Raw genomic sequence first — 15,059 nt, 5'->3', positions numbered from 1 at the left:
CCAAATCAAGACCATGTTGTAAAGTGATTCCAACTTTTTTTTGTAAGTGATGTTGAGCATAGCAGTTGACTCAGTTGAATACAGCATTTTAAAGATCTGAAATAAAACACCAACCAAAGCAGTGAACTGAATTACCTCACGTAGACATTTATATCATCTTAATATTATGGTACTTTACAAAGTGTTTCCCTCTCTCAGTAGAGAACATTGTGACATCCTGCTTTCCAGCTTGAGATGCTGACAAATTGAAAATAAATTGATGTGAAATAGCACCATTTCCACTTTAAGGGTATTCATCCCCCAGGGAAAATGATTCCCTCTTAGTGAAAATCCTAATAAAGTGTATCTTGGAAGTTAGTAAAATATTAATTTATTCTTCAAAATAATCTAGTTCCCCTACCTTACTTCATCACTAGTGTCATATGATTCTTGCAAGACTTTTAGCTTTATTTGAGCTACTTAAACTCAATGTTTCTATTTTTGGTTTTACAAATAAATCAGCTGATACTGTATCCAGCAATGATCATTTACCTAAAGGTTATAAAAAACATAGCCAGGTTCTGTCTACAAATTGGCCTGAACAGCCTTTTTATCTGTAAACAAGTCTGTGACTTTTTTTAATCTGTCAGCATATTCTCTCACTATCACAAGACCTTTTAAATACATTACGCATTGTTCCCAGAGCTTTTGGCTTTTTTCCTTTCCGTGTGTCCTGGAAATTCCCTCCCCCCATATCCCGATTCCCCCTGCCTGCCCCGCAAAGTTCCTAGCCTCTTGTTTAACCTTGTATGGGATCTCAGCCAAACTGTAATTCCAGGTAACTTTTGCCCATAGCATAGCATGGTAGTTCTTAAACTTTGAGTCCCACGAAATGCTAGGGGAAATGATTAAAATAGAAAATATTAGAGATTCACCCTAGATCTAAAGATTCAGAATTTCTGGAGGTGATGCTAAGGTAAATGTATAATTAAAAGTCTCTTTGTGGAATCCTGGTAGATATCACAGCTTTAGAGTCACTCACAAGCGTATTTCACACATCTGGCTACCGATGTAGCTTGCTGGCTGTAGACTATCAGGACAAAAGTGGCATTTGGAGTCTATTCTTTTCTAAGGTTGGTGAATAATAGCAGTTTATGGAAGTGGAAACAATAGGCTGGCTTTTCTCAGCAATAATCCACTTGTATGTTAAGACCTATCAGAATGGAAACATTATAACCGCAAAGAACAGGGGCTGATCTGAGAACATTTTCTGTAGAAGAATTAGAAGGGCCTGGTGATTCCTGGAAGGTTAAAACAAAAAGATAGTAAAGGACCTGATGGTTATTTCAAGGGTGTGAGAAGATGTGGGGACACTGGGAAAATGGCTATGATGAAAATTTTTGAACAAATATTGAATGTAACACTAAATGAGGTGATAGGGAGGCCACAAAGATAAGAGCACCTAATTTGATTTACTTCAACATGCATTTACTGAGTAACTACTGTGTGCACAGCATTGTCATAAGGTGTACCATGGCATGGTTCCCAAATTTGGGATCTGTATTAGATTCAGCTGGAGAGATTTTTAAAAATAAAGTTCCGGGCCCCATATTAGTTCTGCTGAATCTAAATATCTGGGGGCAGGGTTGGAAATCTCTACTGTTTAAAGCTCTCCAAGTGATTCTGATGCATCCAGTTGATGGACCAGAATGACCATGAAATGAAGAAGGTCGAGTGTTCGTTTTAAAGGAATGTACAAACTATACTGTTGGTGGGAATGTAAATTGGTGCTGCCACTGTGGAAAACAGTGAGGAGGTTTCTCAAGAAACAAAAGCAGAACTACCACATGACCCAGAAATTCCACTCCTGGGTATATACCCCCAAAAAACACTAATTCAAAGAGATACATGCACCCCAATGTTCATAGCAGCATTATTTACAATCGCCAAGATACGGAAGCAACCTAAGTGTCCATCAATAGATGAATGGATAAAGAAGATGTGGTATATATATATACAATGGAATACTACTCAGCCATAAAAAAATGAAATTTTGCCATTTACAGCAACATAGATGGACTTGGAGGGCATTATGCTAAGTGAAATAAGTGAGACAGAGAAAGACAAATCAGTATTTGTATGATATCGCTTATGTGTAGAATATTAAAAATACAACAAACTAGTGAATATAGCAAAAAAGAAGCAGACTCAGATAGAGAACAAACTAGTGGTTACAAGTGTGTGGGGGAGGGCATTATGGGGGTGGGAAAGTGGGAGGCACAAACTACTGGGTGTAAGATAGGCTCAGGGATGTATTATACAACACAGGGAATATAGCCAATATTTTGTAGTAACTGTAAATGGAAAGTAACCTTTAAAAATTGTATAAATTTTGTTTTTTGGGCCACGCCACACAGGTTGTGGGATCTTAGTTCCTCGACCAGGGATCAAACCCCTGCCCCCTGCAGTGGAAGTGCGGAGCCCTAATCACTGGACTGCCAGGGAATTCCCCAATTTTTTTTTAATTAAAGAAAAAAAGGAACATACAAACTGGTTTGTTGAGCAATTTGCTCAACCAAATTCCTTGATTCTGCCTTCTGTCCATGGCTCAAATTTTACTCATGCTGTTATTTTCTCTGAAATGCCTTTTCCTCAATCTCTTCCATGAAAATAGTATCTATCCTTCAAGACCTATTCAATGTGAGGAGAACTGAACTGCATTCCACACCTCCCTTTGTCAGCATCCTTCCAACCCCATATCCATCACCCAAGCAAATATCATAACATCCACCCTTACAATATCTACCTCACCCATCAGCTCCTTTTTATCCCCATTCCCACCTCTTTAGCTCACCTGAGCCACTGAATGGCCGTTTAACTGATCTCTCACAAACTACCTGCCCCCCACTCCAGTTCATTCTTCATGGTTCTACTAACCTTGCACAGTTCAATTATAACTATTCTTCATATTGCAAATAATGTTCACTATTTCCCCATTACCTACAAAGCTAGGGATAAAAATGCTCCAGTCTGGCTTTCAAAACTACTGTATCAATTAGACTTCCTTTTTAAATACGCTACAGAACCAACTCTGGCTACCTTAAGCAGAAAAAGACATGGGCTAGTTCACAAAATTGAAGTTCCCATCATTTTCCTTCTTTGTATGATTTTTCTCAAAATGCTTATTCTTAGAGAATGTCTGATTCAGCATATCCCCAACTCTTGCTAATAGGAAGACAGGGAACATTCCTTCTTCTTGTTAATAGGAAGACAGGAACAGAGAACAATAGGAAGACTGAAAAGCCACCTATAACTATGCCCACTGAGAAAAGAAAGTTCTTTCAAAGCAAAATCAGGATGCTGTTACCAAAAGGAGAAATGAATGGTAGGGAGCAAGACCCAAAAATGTCCACTACATTCAAAATATGGACCCAGGGCTTCCCCGGTGGCGCAGTGGTTGGGAGTCCGCCTGCCGATGCAGGGGACACGGGCTCGTGCCCCGGTCCGGGAGGATCCCACATGCCACGGAGCGGCTGGGCCCGTGAGCCATGGCCGCTGAGCCTGTGCATCCGGAGCCTGTGCTCCGCAACGGGAGAGGCCACAACAGTGAGAGGCCCGCGTACCGCAAAAAAAAAAAAAAATATGGACCCAATTTGACTGAAGTAAAAATGGGGAGGAATTCTGTGCTTTCTTTTCTGAGACATCAGAGGTCAAAATGGGGGAAATAACCACCCATGAAAGCTAATGTCTGATAGCCTCAGTGTCCTTGGGGGTGGGGGAGAAGAGAGGCTAGTGGTTTGAAGGAAATGTTTTTAAAAATGCATGCAGGGACTTCCCTGGTGGCGCAGCGGTTGGGAGTCCGCCTGCCAGTGCAGGGGGCACGGGTTCGAGCCCTGGTCCGGGAGGATCCCACATGCTGCAGAGCGGCTAAGCCCGGGCGCTACAACTACTGAGCCTGCGCGCCTAGAGCCTGTGCTCCACAATAAGAGAAGCCACCGCAATAAGAAGCCCGTCGACACAACTGGAGAAAGCCTGCGCGCGGCAGCGAAGACCCAACGCAGCCAAAAATAAATAAATAAAATAAATAATTTTTTTAAAAAAATGCATGCAAAGATTCAAGATGTCATTGTGAGTCATGAGGATAAAGATAAATTGTTTTCATTTTTTTTGTTATCAACCAATTTCCACATAACTACAATGTCCTTTGCAAAACACCCTATAGTGTTTTTTAAAAAATAAGTTTACCACTGTAATATAAGAACAGCCAGAATTTTATTAGGAAGAAAGTCAGTAGGGTAACAGTATCTTTAGGAGGGTAACAAGTCTTCCACTTCCAAATTCAAGAAAGGGGCAATAATCTCCCGCAGTTCCCACATTCTGTGGCACCCAAGCATTGTAGGGAGCACCTTTTCAAAAATAAACATAGCATCAAAAAATAGTATGTAACATGAAAGTCCAGTGAAGATGAGGACATAAACATGATGAAAATCCTCAGTGCACATTTCTTAGAAGGAAAGAAAAACATCTGTGTTAAGAACATTCTGAAGGATATAGAGAACAAATTAGTGGTTACCAGTGGGGAGAGGGAAGGGGGGAAGGGCAAGATAGGGATAGAGGTTAAGAGACACAAACTATTATGTATAAAATGAATAAGCAACAAGGATATATTGTATATTACAGGGAAATATAGCCATTATTTTGTAATAAATTTTAATGCAGTATCATCTATAAAAGTATTGAATCACTATATTGTACACCTGAAACTAATATAATATTATATATCAGCTATACATCAATCAATTGATAGATAAGTAAACAAACAAACAAATAAATAAAAGAATGCCTAGAGGGGTGGGATAGGGAGGGTGGGAGGGAGGGAGACGCAAGAGGGAAGAGATATGGGAACATATGTATATGTAACTGATTCACTTTGTTATAAAGCAGAAACTAACACACCATTGTAAAGCAATTATACCCCAATAAAGTTGTTAAAAAAAAAAAAAAAAGAACGTTCAGAAGAAAACTGCACTGATGTGACTCCTGGTTCCTCCACCCATGTAGCTCTACAAATTCAAGTAAGTAACTGAATTTCTCTCAAACTCTGTTGACATCTGCAAAAGAAGGAACTTGGAGTAGATGGACCTAAGTCCATCCTAGGGCTGGATTTCTAAGATTCTAAAGCCATGAAACAATGAATCCCTGGGTTACGGTGGGGCTCTTTCCTTTGAAATACTCTTCTCACACTCTAGTAGTTATTGCCATCTCTACCTCACTTGGGAGGTATAGGATGCCTATTTGGGAGGAAATAAAGGCACAGGCAGTTAGATTTTCCTCAGGGTACGAAATACCATGTGACAAGTGGAATTCAGCTCTATCAGGGTACAAAATACCATGTGACAAGTGGAATTCAGCTCTCTCTATCAACAGTTTTATCCCAGCACCAGACATGCCCTTTTTGTATTTTATTTATTTGCTTTGAAGTCCTTGCATTATTATTTGCTAATTATAAATGCAATACATGATTGGGGTAGAAGATCTGGAAAATCCAGAAGAACACAAAGAACAAAAGAAATGTCACAGATAATCCAGTTGCTTGGAGGTAATTACCTTCTATAATAGGTTTCAGAAGAGCAAATCCAGAGCACAGTTAAAGCTAGCTATGGATCTATTTTGTGACCCAACTCAGTGGATTCCATGAACCTGAGCCAAGTTTCTTGGCATTATTGCCACTGGCTATCTCTTGGCAGTTACACAAATCATTGCTTCTACTTCACACATTTATTAAACAGCCAATGTTCCTAAAATACTCAATTATGAAGAGACTTTGATGACTGCCAAGGTGAAGCAGAGATGTTCTGTCCTCAGGGAGCACTAAATCTAGATTTGTTCTTTCTTATGAAAAGAAAAATGACTCACTACCAAAACATATCTGTCTTCCTAAATTCCAAAATTAATCATCTTCAGAAATGTTAAGCTGGAACATTCTCAAAGAAACACATTTTAGCATTAATTTTTTTAAAAAAATTTTTATTTGGCTGTGCCAGGTCTTAGTTGCCGCATGCGGGATCTAGTTCCCTGACCAGGGATCAAACCCAGGCCCCCTGCATTGGGAGTACAGAGTCTTAGCCACTGGACCACCAGGGAAGTCCTAACATTAATTTTTAAAAGAGAAAAATCGTTTTTTTTCTAAATTACAGATAACTTGGAAAACAGAGAAATGCAAAAACTATAATCCCATCACTTTAATATAATCAGCTAAGTTTTCTTTTTTCTTTCTTACCTTTCCTCCTTTGATTTATTCATTCTTTCTATTTTATTTTAATTTTTGGTTTTTTCTTTCATTTTGTTTTTCTTTGGTTTGTTTCTCTTTTGGTTTAGAATGTGTCCTTCTAGTTTGCCCTTTCTTTCAATGAACACTTCAGGTATGGATGGATTCAGGTCTATTTCTTGATACTACTGAATCACTTGACTTTTTTCTTTTTTTTTTTTTTTGCGGTACGCGGGCCTCTCACTCTTGTGGCCTCTCCCGTTGAGGAGCACAGGCTCCGGACGCGCAGGCTCAGCGGCTATGGCTCACGGGCCCAGCCGCTCCGCGGCATGTGGGATCTTCCCGGACCGGGGCACGAACCCGTGTCCCCTGCATCAGCAGGCGGACTCTCAACCACTGCGCCACCAGGGAAACCCTGTGTGTGTGTGTGTGTGTGTGGTTTTAAACCATCAAGGCTAATTTGCCATAGCTGCCACAGGAAACCAATCGACATGGCTGGTAAGTATATGGACTAGAACTTGAACTAGGTTTTCTCATTCCAAAACCATGGAATTGTATTTAGGACTTGGGTTCAGGTTAAAGAATACCTAGTCCCTACCGTTGGCACTCTCACAACCCAGTGTCACCTCACCAGTGATGTAGGTTTATTATCACATTTACAGATGAAGAAACCAAGGCTAGATTTTCCAAGTATTACATGACTCCACTATCTCTTAGCTACCTCTTCATGAATAAAAAGCATCCATAATTTCAATTTCTTTCCACCATATCTTTGACCAGTATATTCAAAAGCAGCAGAAACGCTGTGATGTAGAGAAAGACACCACACTGGAAATCAGAAGACCAGAGGTCTAAGTCCTGTCCTACTGCTGTGGATGTTGAACAAGTCACTTAACCACTGTAAAGCTCAACTTCCTGGCCTGTAGTAAGAAAACTGGGCCAGATCACCTCTAGAGTTCTATGTCCAATAATCGATGGTGATATTTCTTATCTTTATCGGTCATTTCATGGTAATGGTTAATATACTGCAAAAGAGTCAAAAGGCAGGAAGTAGAAACAAAAAGAGTTTTTAAAATCTGCAGGACTGAACACATAAAGAAATGTGTGTGTTTTTTAAATAACAGACTAAACGTGTACTTGCAAGAAATACACAGTCTAAGGGCATTCTTTTCCATTTACATGCAGCTTTTTGAAGAGCTCACATGTCTCCATTTGGATGTTTCCTAGGCACCACAAACACAGAAAGTAAAAAATGGAACTCATCATATTTCCCCTCTACCTTGTTCGGGTTCCCCACCCTTGCAAATGGTCTCCCTATCTGTCCAGATGCCTCTGCCAGAAACCTGAAAGAAGTTCTTGAATTGCCACGGGAGACATTCTTTTCCCTCTTCATTATCTATGTTATATCCACTTTGTGCATATCCACTAATAATACCTGTCATTTAAATCGGTGTACTTTTTTCCCATCTCCCCAGCATCACTGCTCATGGCATCCCAGACAGGGCCCTACTTTGAGTCCTCCTCAGTTCTTGACTCCTGTTGATGTCCTGGCTTCCCATCTGCATCCTGCTCTATCCCTACCCCAGTGTCCTGCCTGCCTGTCATGCCCTTTCCTGCACCCTTCCTCTCTCACAACACAGTTTCTCTTTGGCTTCATTATCTTTGCATGTGCTGTTCCTTCTTTCTGAAATGCTTTTCTTCCATCCAGCTCATCCTTCAAACCTCAGTTGTCACATCCCCAGTCTTCTCCCTGTACAGCCCTCCCTCCCGTGTACTTCATAGCTCATCTGCTACTTCTAGGATGGATCTTACACAGCCACGTTCTCGTCTGAGTCCCTCCTAGCATGTGAGCTCACTGAGGGAAAAGGATTTTATCTATATGTATCCTAGCACCTAGGGGATCCTCAGTAAGTGCTTTTAGAATACATAGGCTTCAGAAACAGGCAAATACATTCTGCTTGTGAGAGATGCAAACAAAAGCAGGAAATAGGAAAGTCTGTTCACTGACCTGGCATCCAAAATCGACACTGTATGTAGCAGTGCCAGGGATTAGCAATGTGAAACCAGAGCAAAGTATTCATTTCTAAGTATTTTAGGGGGCTTTGATGGGTAGACATGGCAGCTTTGGCAGTCTGGCTAAAAAGCCTATTTTGTTAATTAACCCAACAATTTTTTCTTTACTCCTTTAATTCTTTGTCCATTTTCTGGACCTGTCCTTTAAATCTTTCTCTTATAAAAGACGAAGATAAGATTATGCAAAGTAGAGACCTCCTGGTTTGTTTTCAGAGAATAAGAGAATAAGGTGTCTTCCTCAAGAAGTCATATATTTGTCCTTTTGTTAGCAGATAGCCAAATTTTTTAATAATTATTTGTTAATTATGTGATTGCCTATGATTTATTTGTATGTAATTGTAGAATTTTCCATATAAACAGACATAAAGAAATACAATCATAAATTAAAAAAAATATTTTATTAAACCATTATGCCCTGATTTGAAGTTTGTAAGAAATAGTCTATAATAATGCCTTATACCGTGAGAGTGTGGACTATTTGATAAACTCTTCCAGAGTGAATAATTTTATTATCTAATTAGACTTATTCTGTCCTAGGCCAACAAGTGATGATATCACCATTCACTGACTAACAGGATTCAGCAGGGTTCACTGAACCACAAGTACAGGGAAGTTGTCCTGGAAAAGTAGGTCTAATGGTGGCAGCCCTTACCCGGAGTCCAGGGACAAGGCCCCTGCAAAGAATCAGATGACACTATTTATAGAGTTATATGTTCAATTCATGTGTTCCCTAAGATCATCCCTATGATCACCTCAATTTCCCTATTTTCTTTTCTCATCCTAAGACTACTCTTCTAATTCAGTTCCTATTATTCTTTTTTTTTATAACAAGTATCTGTCTGTCTGGCTCTTTCCACTTTTTGTCTTATTATTATCTATACTCCACACGTCTAACTCCATTCCTTCACACCTTCTATCCCCTTCTATTTCTTTCTTTTTTTTTTTTCTTTTCCCTTTTTTGTGGTACGTGGGCCTCTCGCAGCTGCGGCCTCTCCCGTTGCGGAGCACAGGCTCCTGACGCGCAGGCTCAGCGGCCATGGCTCACGGGCCCAGCCGCTCTGCGGCATGTGGGATCCTCCCGGACCGGGGCATGAGCCCGTGTCCCGTGCATCGGCAGGCGGACTCCCAACCACTGTGCCACCAGGGAAGCCCCCTTCTATTTCTCTTGTTTCTTTTTTCCTTACTGCAGAGTCCTTGAAGGTAAAGTCCAGTTTGGGATATTCTTTGAGGGCCTTTCCTTCTATGGATTGTAGAGTTAGCCATCCTCGTATCCAAAATGTATTCAAAAGAGAAGTAGACAAAGAGATGAATCCTGACCTTCCATAGGGGGCTGGATAAGCCTAGGAGTAGGAATACCCACTCCATCATTTCTGTATGTTTTTCTGACTGGTTGAAACCACCTTCCTCTATAGCCAATAGCCTGGGGAATCTATGGAGAGATCTGCTCATCAATAATAAAAGGGGTCTTGGCCATGCATTTGTTTTCAACTAAATGAAAGCATAAACCCTCTCCAGGACAATCTCAGGCATTTTGTCCAAATTTCTCCATTCCATGTCAGCTGGGTGACTGAATTTCAGACTGAGAGAGGTTCAGACTGAATTAAGAGTAAATTGGTGCTCACTTCAGCAGCACATATACTAAAATTGGAACAATATAAGGATTAGCATGGCCCCTGCACAAGGGTGACATCCAAATTCGTGAAATGTTCCATATTTTTTGTGAAAGTAAAAAAATCCCATTTTAAACTGCATCAAGAAGAATAAAACACCTAGGAATAAACTTAACTAAGAAGGTGAAAGACCTATACTCTGAACATTATAAAAAAATTAATGAAAGAAATTGAAGATGATATAAGGAAGTGGAAAGATATCCCATGCTCTTGGATTGGAAGAATTAATATTATTAAAATGGCCATACTACTCAAAGCAATCTACGGATTTAATGCAATCTCTATTATTTAAAATACCCAGGACATTTTCCACATAACTAAAACAAATAATCCTAAAATTTATATGGAACCACAAAAGAACCTGAATTGCCAGAGCAATCCTGAGATAAAAAGAACAAAGCTGGAGGTATCACCCTCCCAGATTTCAGACTGTACTACAAGCTACAGTGATCAAAACAGCATGGTACTGGCACAAAAACAGACACATAGATCAATGGAACAGAATAGAGAGCCCAGAAATAAACCCACACATCTATGGTCAATTAATCTATGACAAAGGAGGCAAGAATATACAATGGAGAAAAAACAGTCTCTTCAGTAAGTGGTGCTGGGAAAATTGGACAGCTACATGTAAAGCAATGAGATTAGAACATTCCCTCACACCATATACAAAAATAAATTCAAAATAGTTTAAAGAGCTAAATGTAAGAATGGAAACCACAAAATTTCTAGACGAGAACATAGGCAGAACACTCTTTGACATAAATTGTAGCAATATTTTTTTTGGATATGTCTCCTAAGGCAGAAGAAATAAAAGCAAAAATAAACAAATGGGACCTAATTAAACTTAAAAGTTTTTGCACAGCAAAGGAAATCATCATCAAAACGAAAAGACAACCTATGGAATGGAAGAAAATATTTGCAAATGATATGATCGATAAAGGATTAATATCCAAAATATATAAGCAACTCAATATCAAAACAAACAAATGATCCAATCCAAAAATGGGCATAAGGACTGAATAGACATTTTTAAAGAAGACATACAGATGGCCAACAGGAACATGAAAAGATACTCAACATTGCTAAATTATTAGAGAAATGCAAATCAAAACAACAATGAGATATCACCTCACAACTGTCAGAATGGCAATTATCAAAAAGTCTACAAATAACAAATGCTGGTGAGGATATGGAGAAAAGGGAACCCTTGTACATAGTTGGTGAGAATGTAAATTAGTGCAGCCACTATGAAAAACAGCATGGAGGTTCCTCAAAAAACTAAAAATAGAACTATCATACAATCCAGCAATTCCACTCCTGGGTATATATCCAGAAAAAATGAAAACAATAATTCAAAAAGATACATGCACCTCAATATTCATAGCAGCACTATTTATAATAGCTAAGATATGGAAGCAACCTAAGTGTCCATCAGCATGAATGGATAAAGAAGATGTTGTATATATATGTATATATATACACAATGGAGTACTACTCAGCTGTAAAAAGAATGAAATTCTGCCATCTAAAGCAGCATGAATTCTACAGATTATGTTTAGTGAAATAAGCCAGAGAGAGAAAGGTAAATACTGTATGATATCACATGTGGAATTTAATAAACAATACAAACAAATGTATATAGCAAAACAAAAAGAGACTCACAGATGTAGAAAACAAACTACACCTTAACTAAAAGGGGGAGGTACAAATTAGGGGTAAGGGGTTAAGAGATACAAACTACTATGTATAAAATAGATAAGCAACAAGGATATATTGTATAGCACAGGGAATTATAGCCAATATCTTATAATAACTTTTAATGCAGTATAATCTGTAAAAATACTAAATCACTATGCTGTACATCTGAAATTAATATAATATTCTAAATCAGCCATACTTCAATTAAAAATGAGTACATGGATCTCTCTAATGCATCTATTGGAAGACAATCTGCAATCCAGGGGGCAATTCTACATACAGTAATTTGCTCTGAGGTAAAAAATGTCACAGTTATTTCACAAATCCCAAGGACAAAAATAAGGTAATGCACAATTCTTTGTATGGGAACACTAGTAAGTCCCTTGTGTAATAACAGCAGCCTTCAGAGGAGAGAATGCCTCCATCTTGATTTTAAGCCCTGAACATCTCACACCTATTATAAGGAAACCTTGTGATAATATCCTTGCTGCTTTGAGATATGAAATATGAAGTTCCTCTCTTCACCCACTGTGACATTTAAGTCTGTCCCTTACCCATTTTTTAGTCTCCAAATCATGAAGGAAGTCAGTTTGAGAGTTTTCAGAGAAAATGTCCTCATCATCTGATCTGTCCAAGATGTGGTCCATTTTGGTAAATTCCCTTAGCAAACTGTAAGGCACACAACTGAAAAAGATACTGTTATTATGTCTTCTGTCTATAGCTTAGGCCTGCCCTAAACTTCTCTAGAGGGAGAACACTGGATCTTTCCGGCCCCAAAGAGCACCTGCTACTCTTGTACTGATTTCATTCTGTGTGAATAATGTCTAGTGTAGTGCATTACACGAGATAGGAATAGAGAGGCTGGATAAATATTTGTTGACTGAATCAATAAATGATTCAAAGTGAGATTCTGAATTCTGAAGCCATTGCAGCTCTTTGTGCATATATGCAAATGCGTGTGTAAAATAAACAAATAATAAATAAATATGCTTCTTTAAAAAGTAGAGTTAAAAAAGCGTCGGGGCTTCCCTGGTGGCGCAGTGGTTGGGAGTCCGCCTGCCGATGCAGGGGACGTGGGTTCGTGCCCTGGTCCGGGAGGATCCCACATGCCGCGGAGCGGCTGGGCCCGTGGGCCGTGGCCACTGGGCCTGCGCATCCGGAGCCTGTGCTCCGTGGCGGGAGAGGCCACAACAATGAGAGGCCCGTGTACTGCAAAAAAAAAAAAAAAAAAAAAAAAAAAAAGCGTCATATGGTTCAAAGGAAAGGAGTAAGTCTGTGCTACCATCATGATTTCTAGACCCAAGACGTCCTCCTCCCAACATTTACTAGTTTCTTCTTTATTCTTCCACAGAGATTCTATGCATAAATAAGCAGCTATGTTTATATAAATATATACATGCCTTTTAAAATACAAATGAGAGGATATTATCTTGGAGTCCATTTCATATTAGTACCTATAGAGCTGCCTCTTTTTAAAAGTTGTTATATGGTATTCCATCATGAGGCTACATCATAATTTGCTAATCAGCTCTTTATTAATGTTTATGTACACTGTTTCTAATCAATTGCTACTGCAAACAATGCTGCAGTGAATATCCCTACATATCTATGTGTATATGTACAAGAGTCTCCATTGGATAACCCTAAAAATAGAACTGCTGGGTCAATAGATACGTATATTTTAAATTTTTGATAGATTTTACCAAATTATGCTTTGAAGCGGTTAAATCCATTTACACTTTCAGCAAAAATGATGAGACTGCCTGTTTTCCAACTCCTTTTCTAAAACCATGTGTTAGAAAAGTTTTTGATCTTCGCCAATCTGGTATGTTTAAACTGGTATCTCACTATAGTTTTAATCTCTTTTTATGAGTAAGGTTGAGCATCTTTGCCCGTACGTATAAAACTCATTTGTACTTCCTTTGCTATGATAATCCCTTGCCCATTCCCTATTGGACTATTGTTATTTTGCTGGGCTGCTTATATGTGTATAGGTGTGCACACACACACTCGCACACTCAAGTATACTTTTAAATGAATTGCAATATACTTGTGATGGAGGCCTAAGGCAGTGGTTTCCTATCTGTGGGTCTTGAACCCTGACTTGGGGGACATTCTATACCTACCCTGATAGAAAGTGGTCCTGGAATGTATATACGTTTCTATAGATTCAAGAAGTACTACTGAATGTTTCCAAATGTATATGCTACTGTTATTAATAAATTATAAATGGATTTAAAAACATCCTTGATATCATAGTAGCTTTTTTGACATATGAGGGGTTCTGGAAAATGTTTTCCTTTAGAAATTTCTTCCAATTTAAAAAGGTTGTAAACGATTGGTTTGTATTAGTATACATTTTTATCATGTATTAACATATGCATAAATATTTAACAAATATTCATATGAATGTGTGCTTCCTCTACTTTAGAAACCATATTACATGGTTTATATCTTTAGCAGGTGAAGATGATGAAGGAACAAAACAATCAACGCTTTTTCACAAATTGAGATGAGCATCTTGACCATTCCTATTCAACTGATGTCTGCCTACTTTATGACCATAGGTCCCTTGACTATCTCACAGGACCTACCACACTAGATATTCGTGAGATCAAAATTAGAAGCATTATAGAGAAGAATGTCAACCACAACGCTGAACTTGGAAATCTCGTCATTCGGTCCTACCAGGCTGAGGAAGTCTCCAGACAGGACCCCAGAAACTGCCCCCTGGGAGCTCAGCCCTGACTTACTTCTGCATTGCGCCTTTAGCTGCATCGATGTTTTGGAGAAAGCCATTGTTTTTCTCTGTCAAGTCTTGCTCCTTCCCACCTGGCTTCCTCTGCAGAAGCATCTTGACACTTAGCTTCGTGAGAGCCATTTCTTCAGCACTGCAGGGGCAATGGTATATTTCTTTCTATTTGTAAATTGATGTTTGTTTTACTCTTTTCCTATCGTTGACAATTATTTCTAATTTCTCACTGCTGTAAACAATATAGTAATGAATATATTTGTTTAGGAATTTTCAGTGCATTTCAGTGCATTCAGTGTATTACTTACTTAGAATACTTCCCTAGAAGTGGAACTCCTGGTAATATGATATACTGATTTTTAAGGATTTAGAAAAATATTCCCAATTACTTTCCTAAAGGTTCAACCAATATATATTACTGGCAGCTGTGTGTGAGAAGAGGCACCTTCATTTCAGCCTGATAGGCAAGTGTTAGCTGCAGAGCAGAGAATTGAATTGTTAAGAGTATTTAAGTACTGTAGTGAGAAAAATAACAGTAAAAGGAAATAGGAAAGAAGGTAGAAAAGGGTGAGACAGGTTCTAGGAAGCTCATATGAAAAGCCATAATAAAGGGTCC

The 15,059-nt window shown here is 38.9% G+C and overlaps 1 protein-coding gene and 1 non-coding gene across 2 annotated transcripts; one reads left to right on the top strand and one right to left on the bottom strand.

Moving 5' to 3' along the window:
* Positions 1-3,734: 3,734 nt before the first annotated feature.
* Positions 3,735-14,891, bottom strand: SMCO2 (single-pass membrane protein with coiled-coil domains 2). The gene is made up of 3 exons (XM_089921567.1): positions 14,445-14,891; positions 12,221-12,360; positions 3,735-4,483 (listed from the first exon to the last, which is right to left on the bottom strand). Exons 1-3 carry the CDS (start codon positions 14,570-14,572, stop codon positions 4,287-4,289), a joined length of 465 nt encoding a protein of 154 aa, XP_089777693.1. The 5' UTR covers positions 14,573-14,891; the 3' UTR covers positions 3,735-4,286.
* LOC115802884 (U6 spliceosomal RNA) lies at positions 9,935-10,038 on the top strand. The gene has a single exon (XR_004023463.1). It is a non-coding gene; the product is annotated as a U6 spliceosomal RNA (small nuclear RNA).
* Positions 14,892-15,059: the final 168 nt, after the last annotated feature.

This window comes from Delphinapterus leucas, chromosome 11 (genome assembly GCF_059928025.1).
Source record: "Delphinapterus leucas isolate spDelLeu-1000000601 "Yukka" chromosome 11, BTC_Dleu_Yukka2, whole genome shotgun sequence".
In the NCBI taxonomy this organism is placed as follows: domain Eukaryota; kingdom Metazoa; phylum Chordata; class Mammalia; order Artiodactyla; family Monodontidae; genus Delphinapterus; species Delphinapterus leucas.
The sequence above is the reverse complement of the archived record's forward strand: the minus strand, read 5'-3'. Positions and strand labels throughout refer to the sequence as shown.

Excerpts from the sequence above, each read along its gene's own strand:
- SMCO2 (XM_089921567.1), bottom strand. The coding sequence starts at position 14,572 with ATGGCTCTCACGAAGCTAAGTGTCAAGATGCTTCTGCAGAGGAAGCCA. Across the intron at positions 12,361-14,444 it reads GCTAAAGGCGCAATGCAGAA|TTTGCTAAGGGAATTTACCA; the intron begins GTAAGTCAGGGC and ends TGTGCCTTACAG. Across the intron at positions 4,484-12,220 it reads GGACAGACTTAAATGTCACA|AAATGTGCACTGAGGATTTT; the intron begins GTGGGTGAAGAG and ends TTTCCTTCTAAG.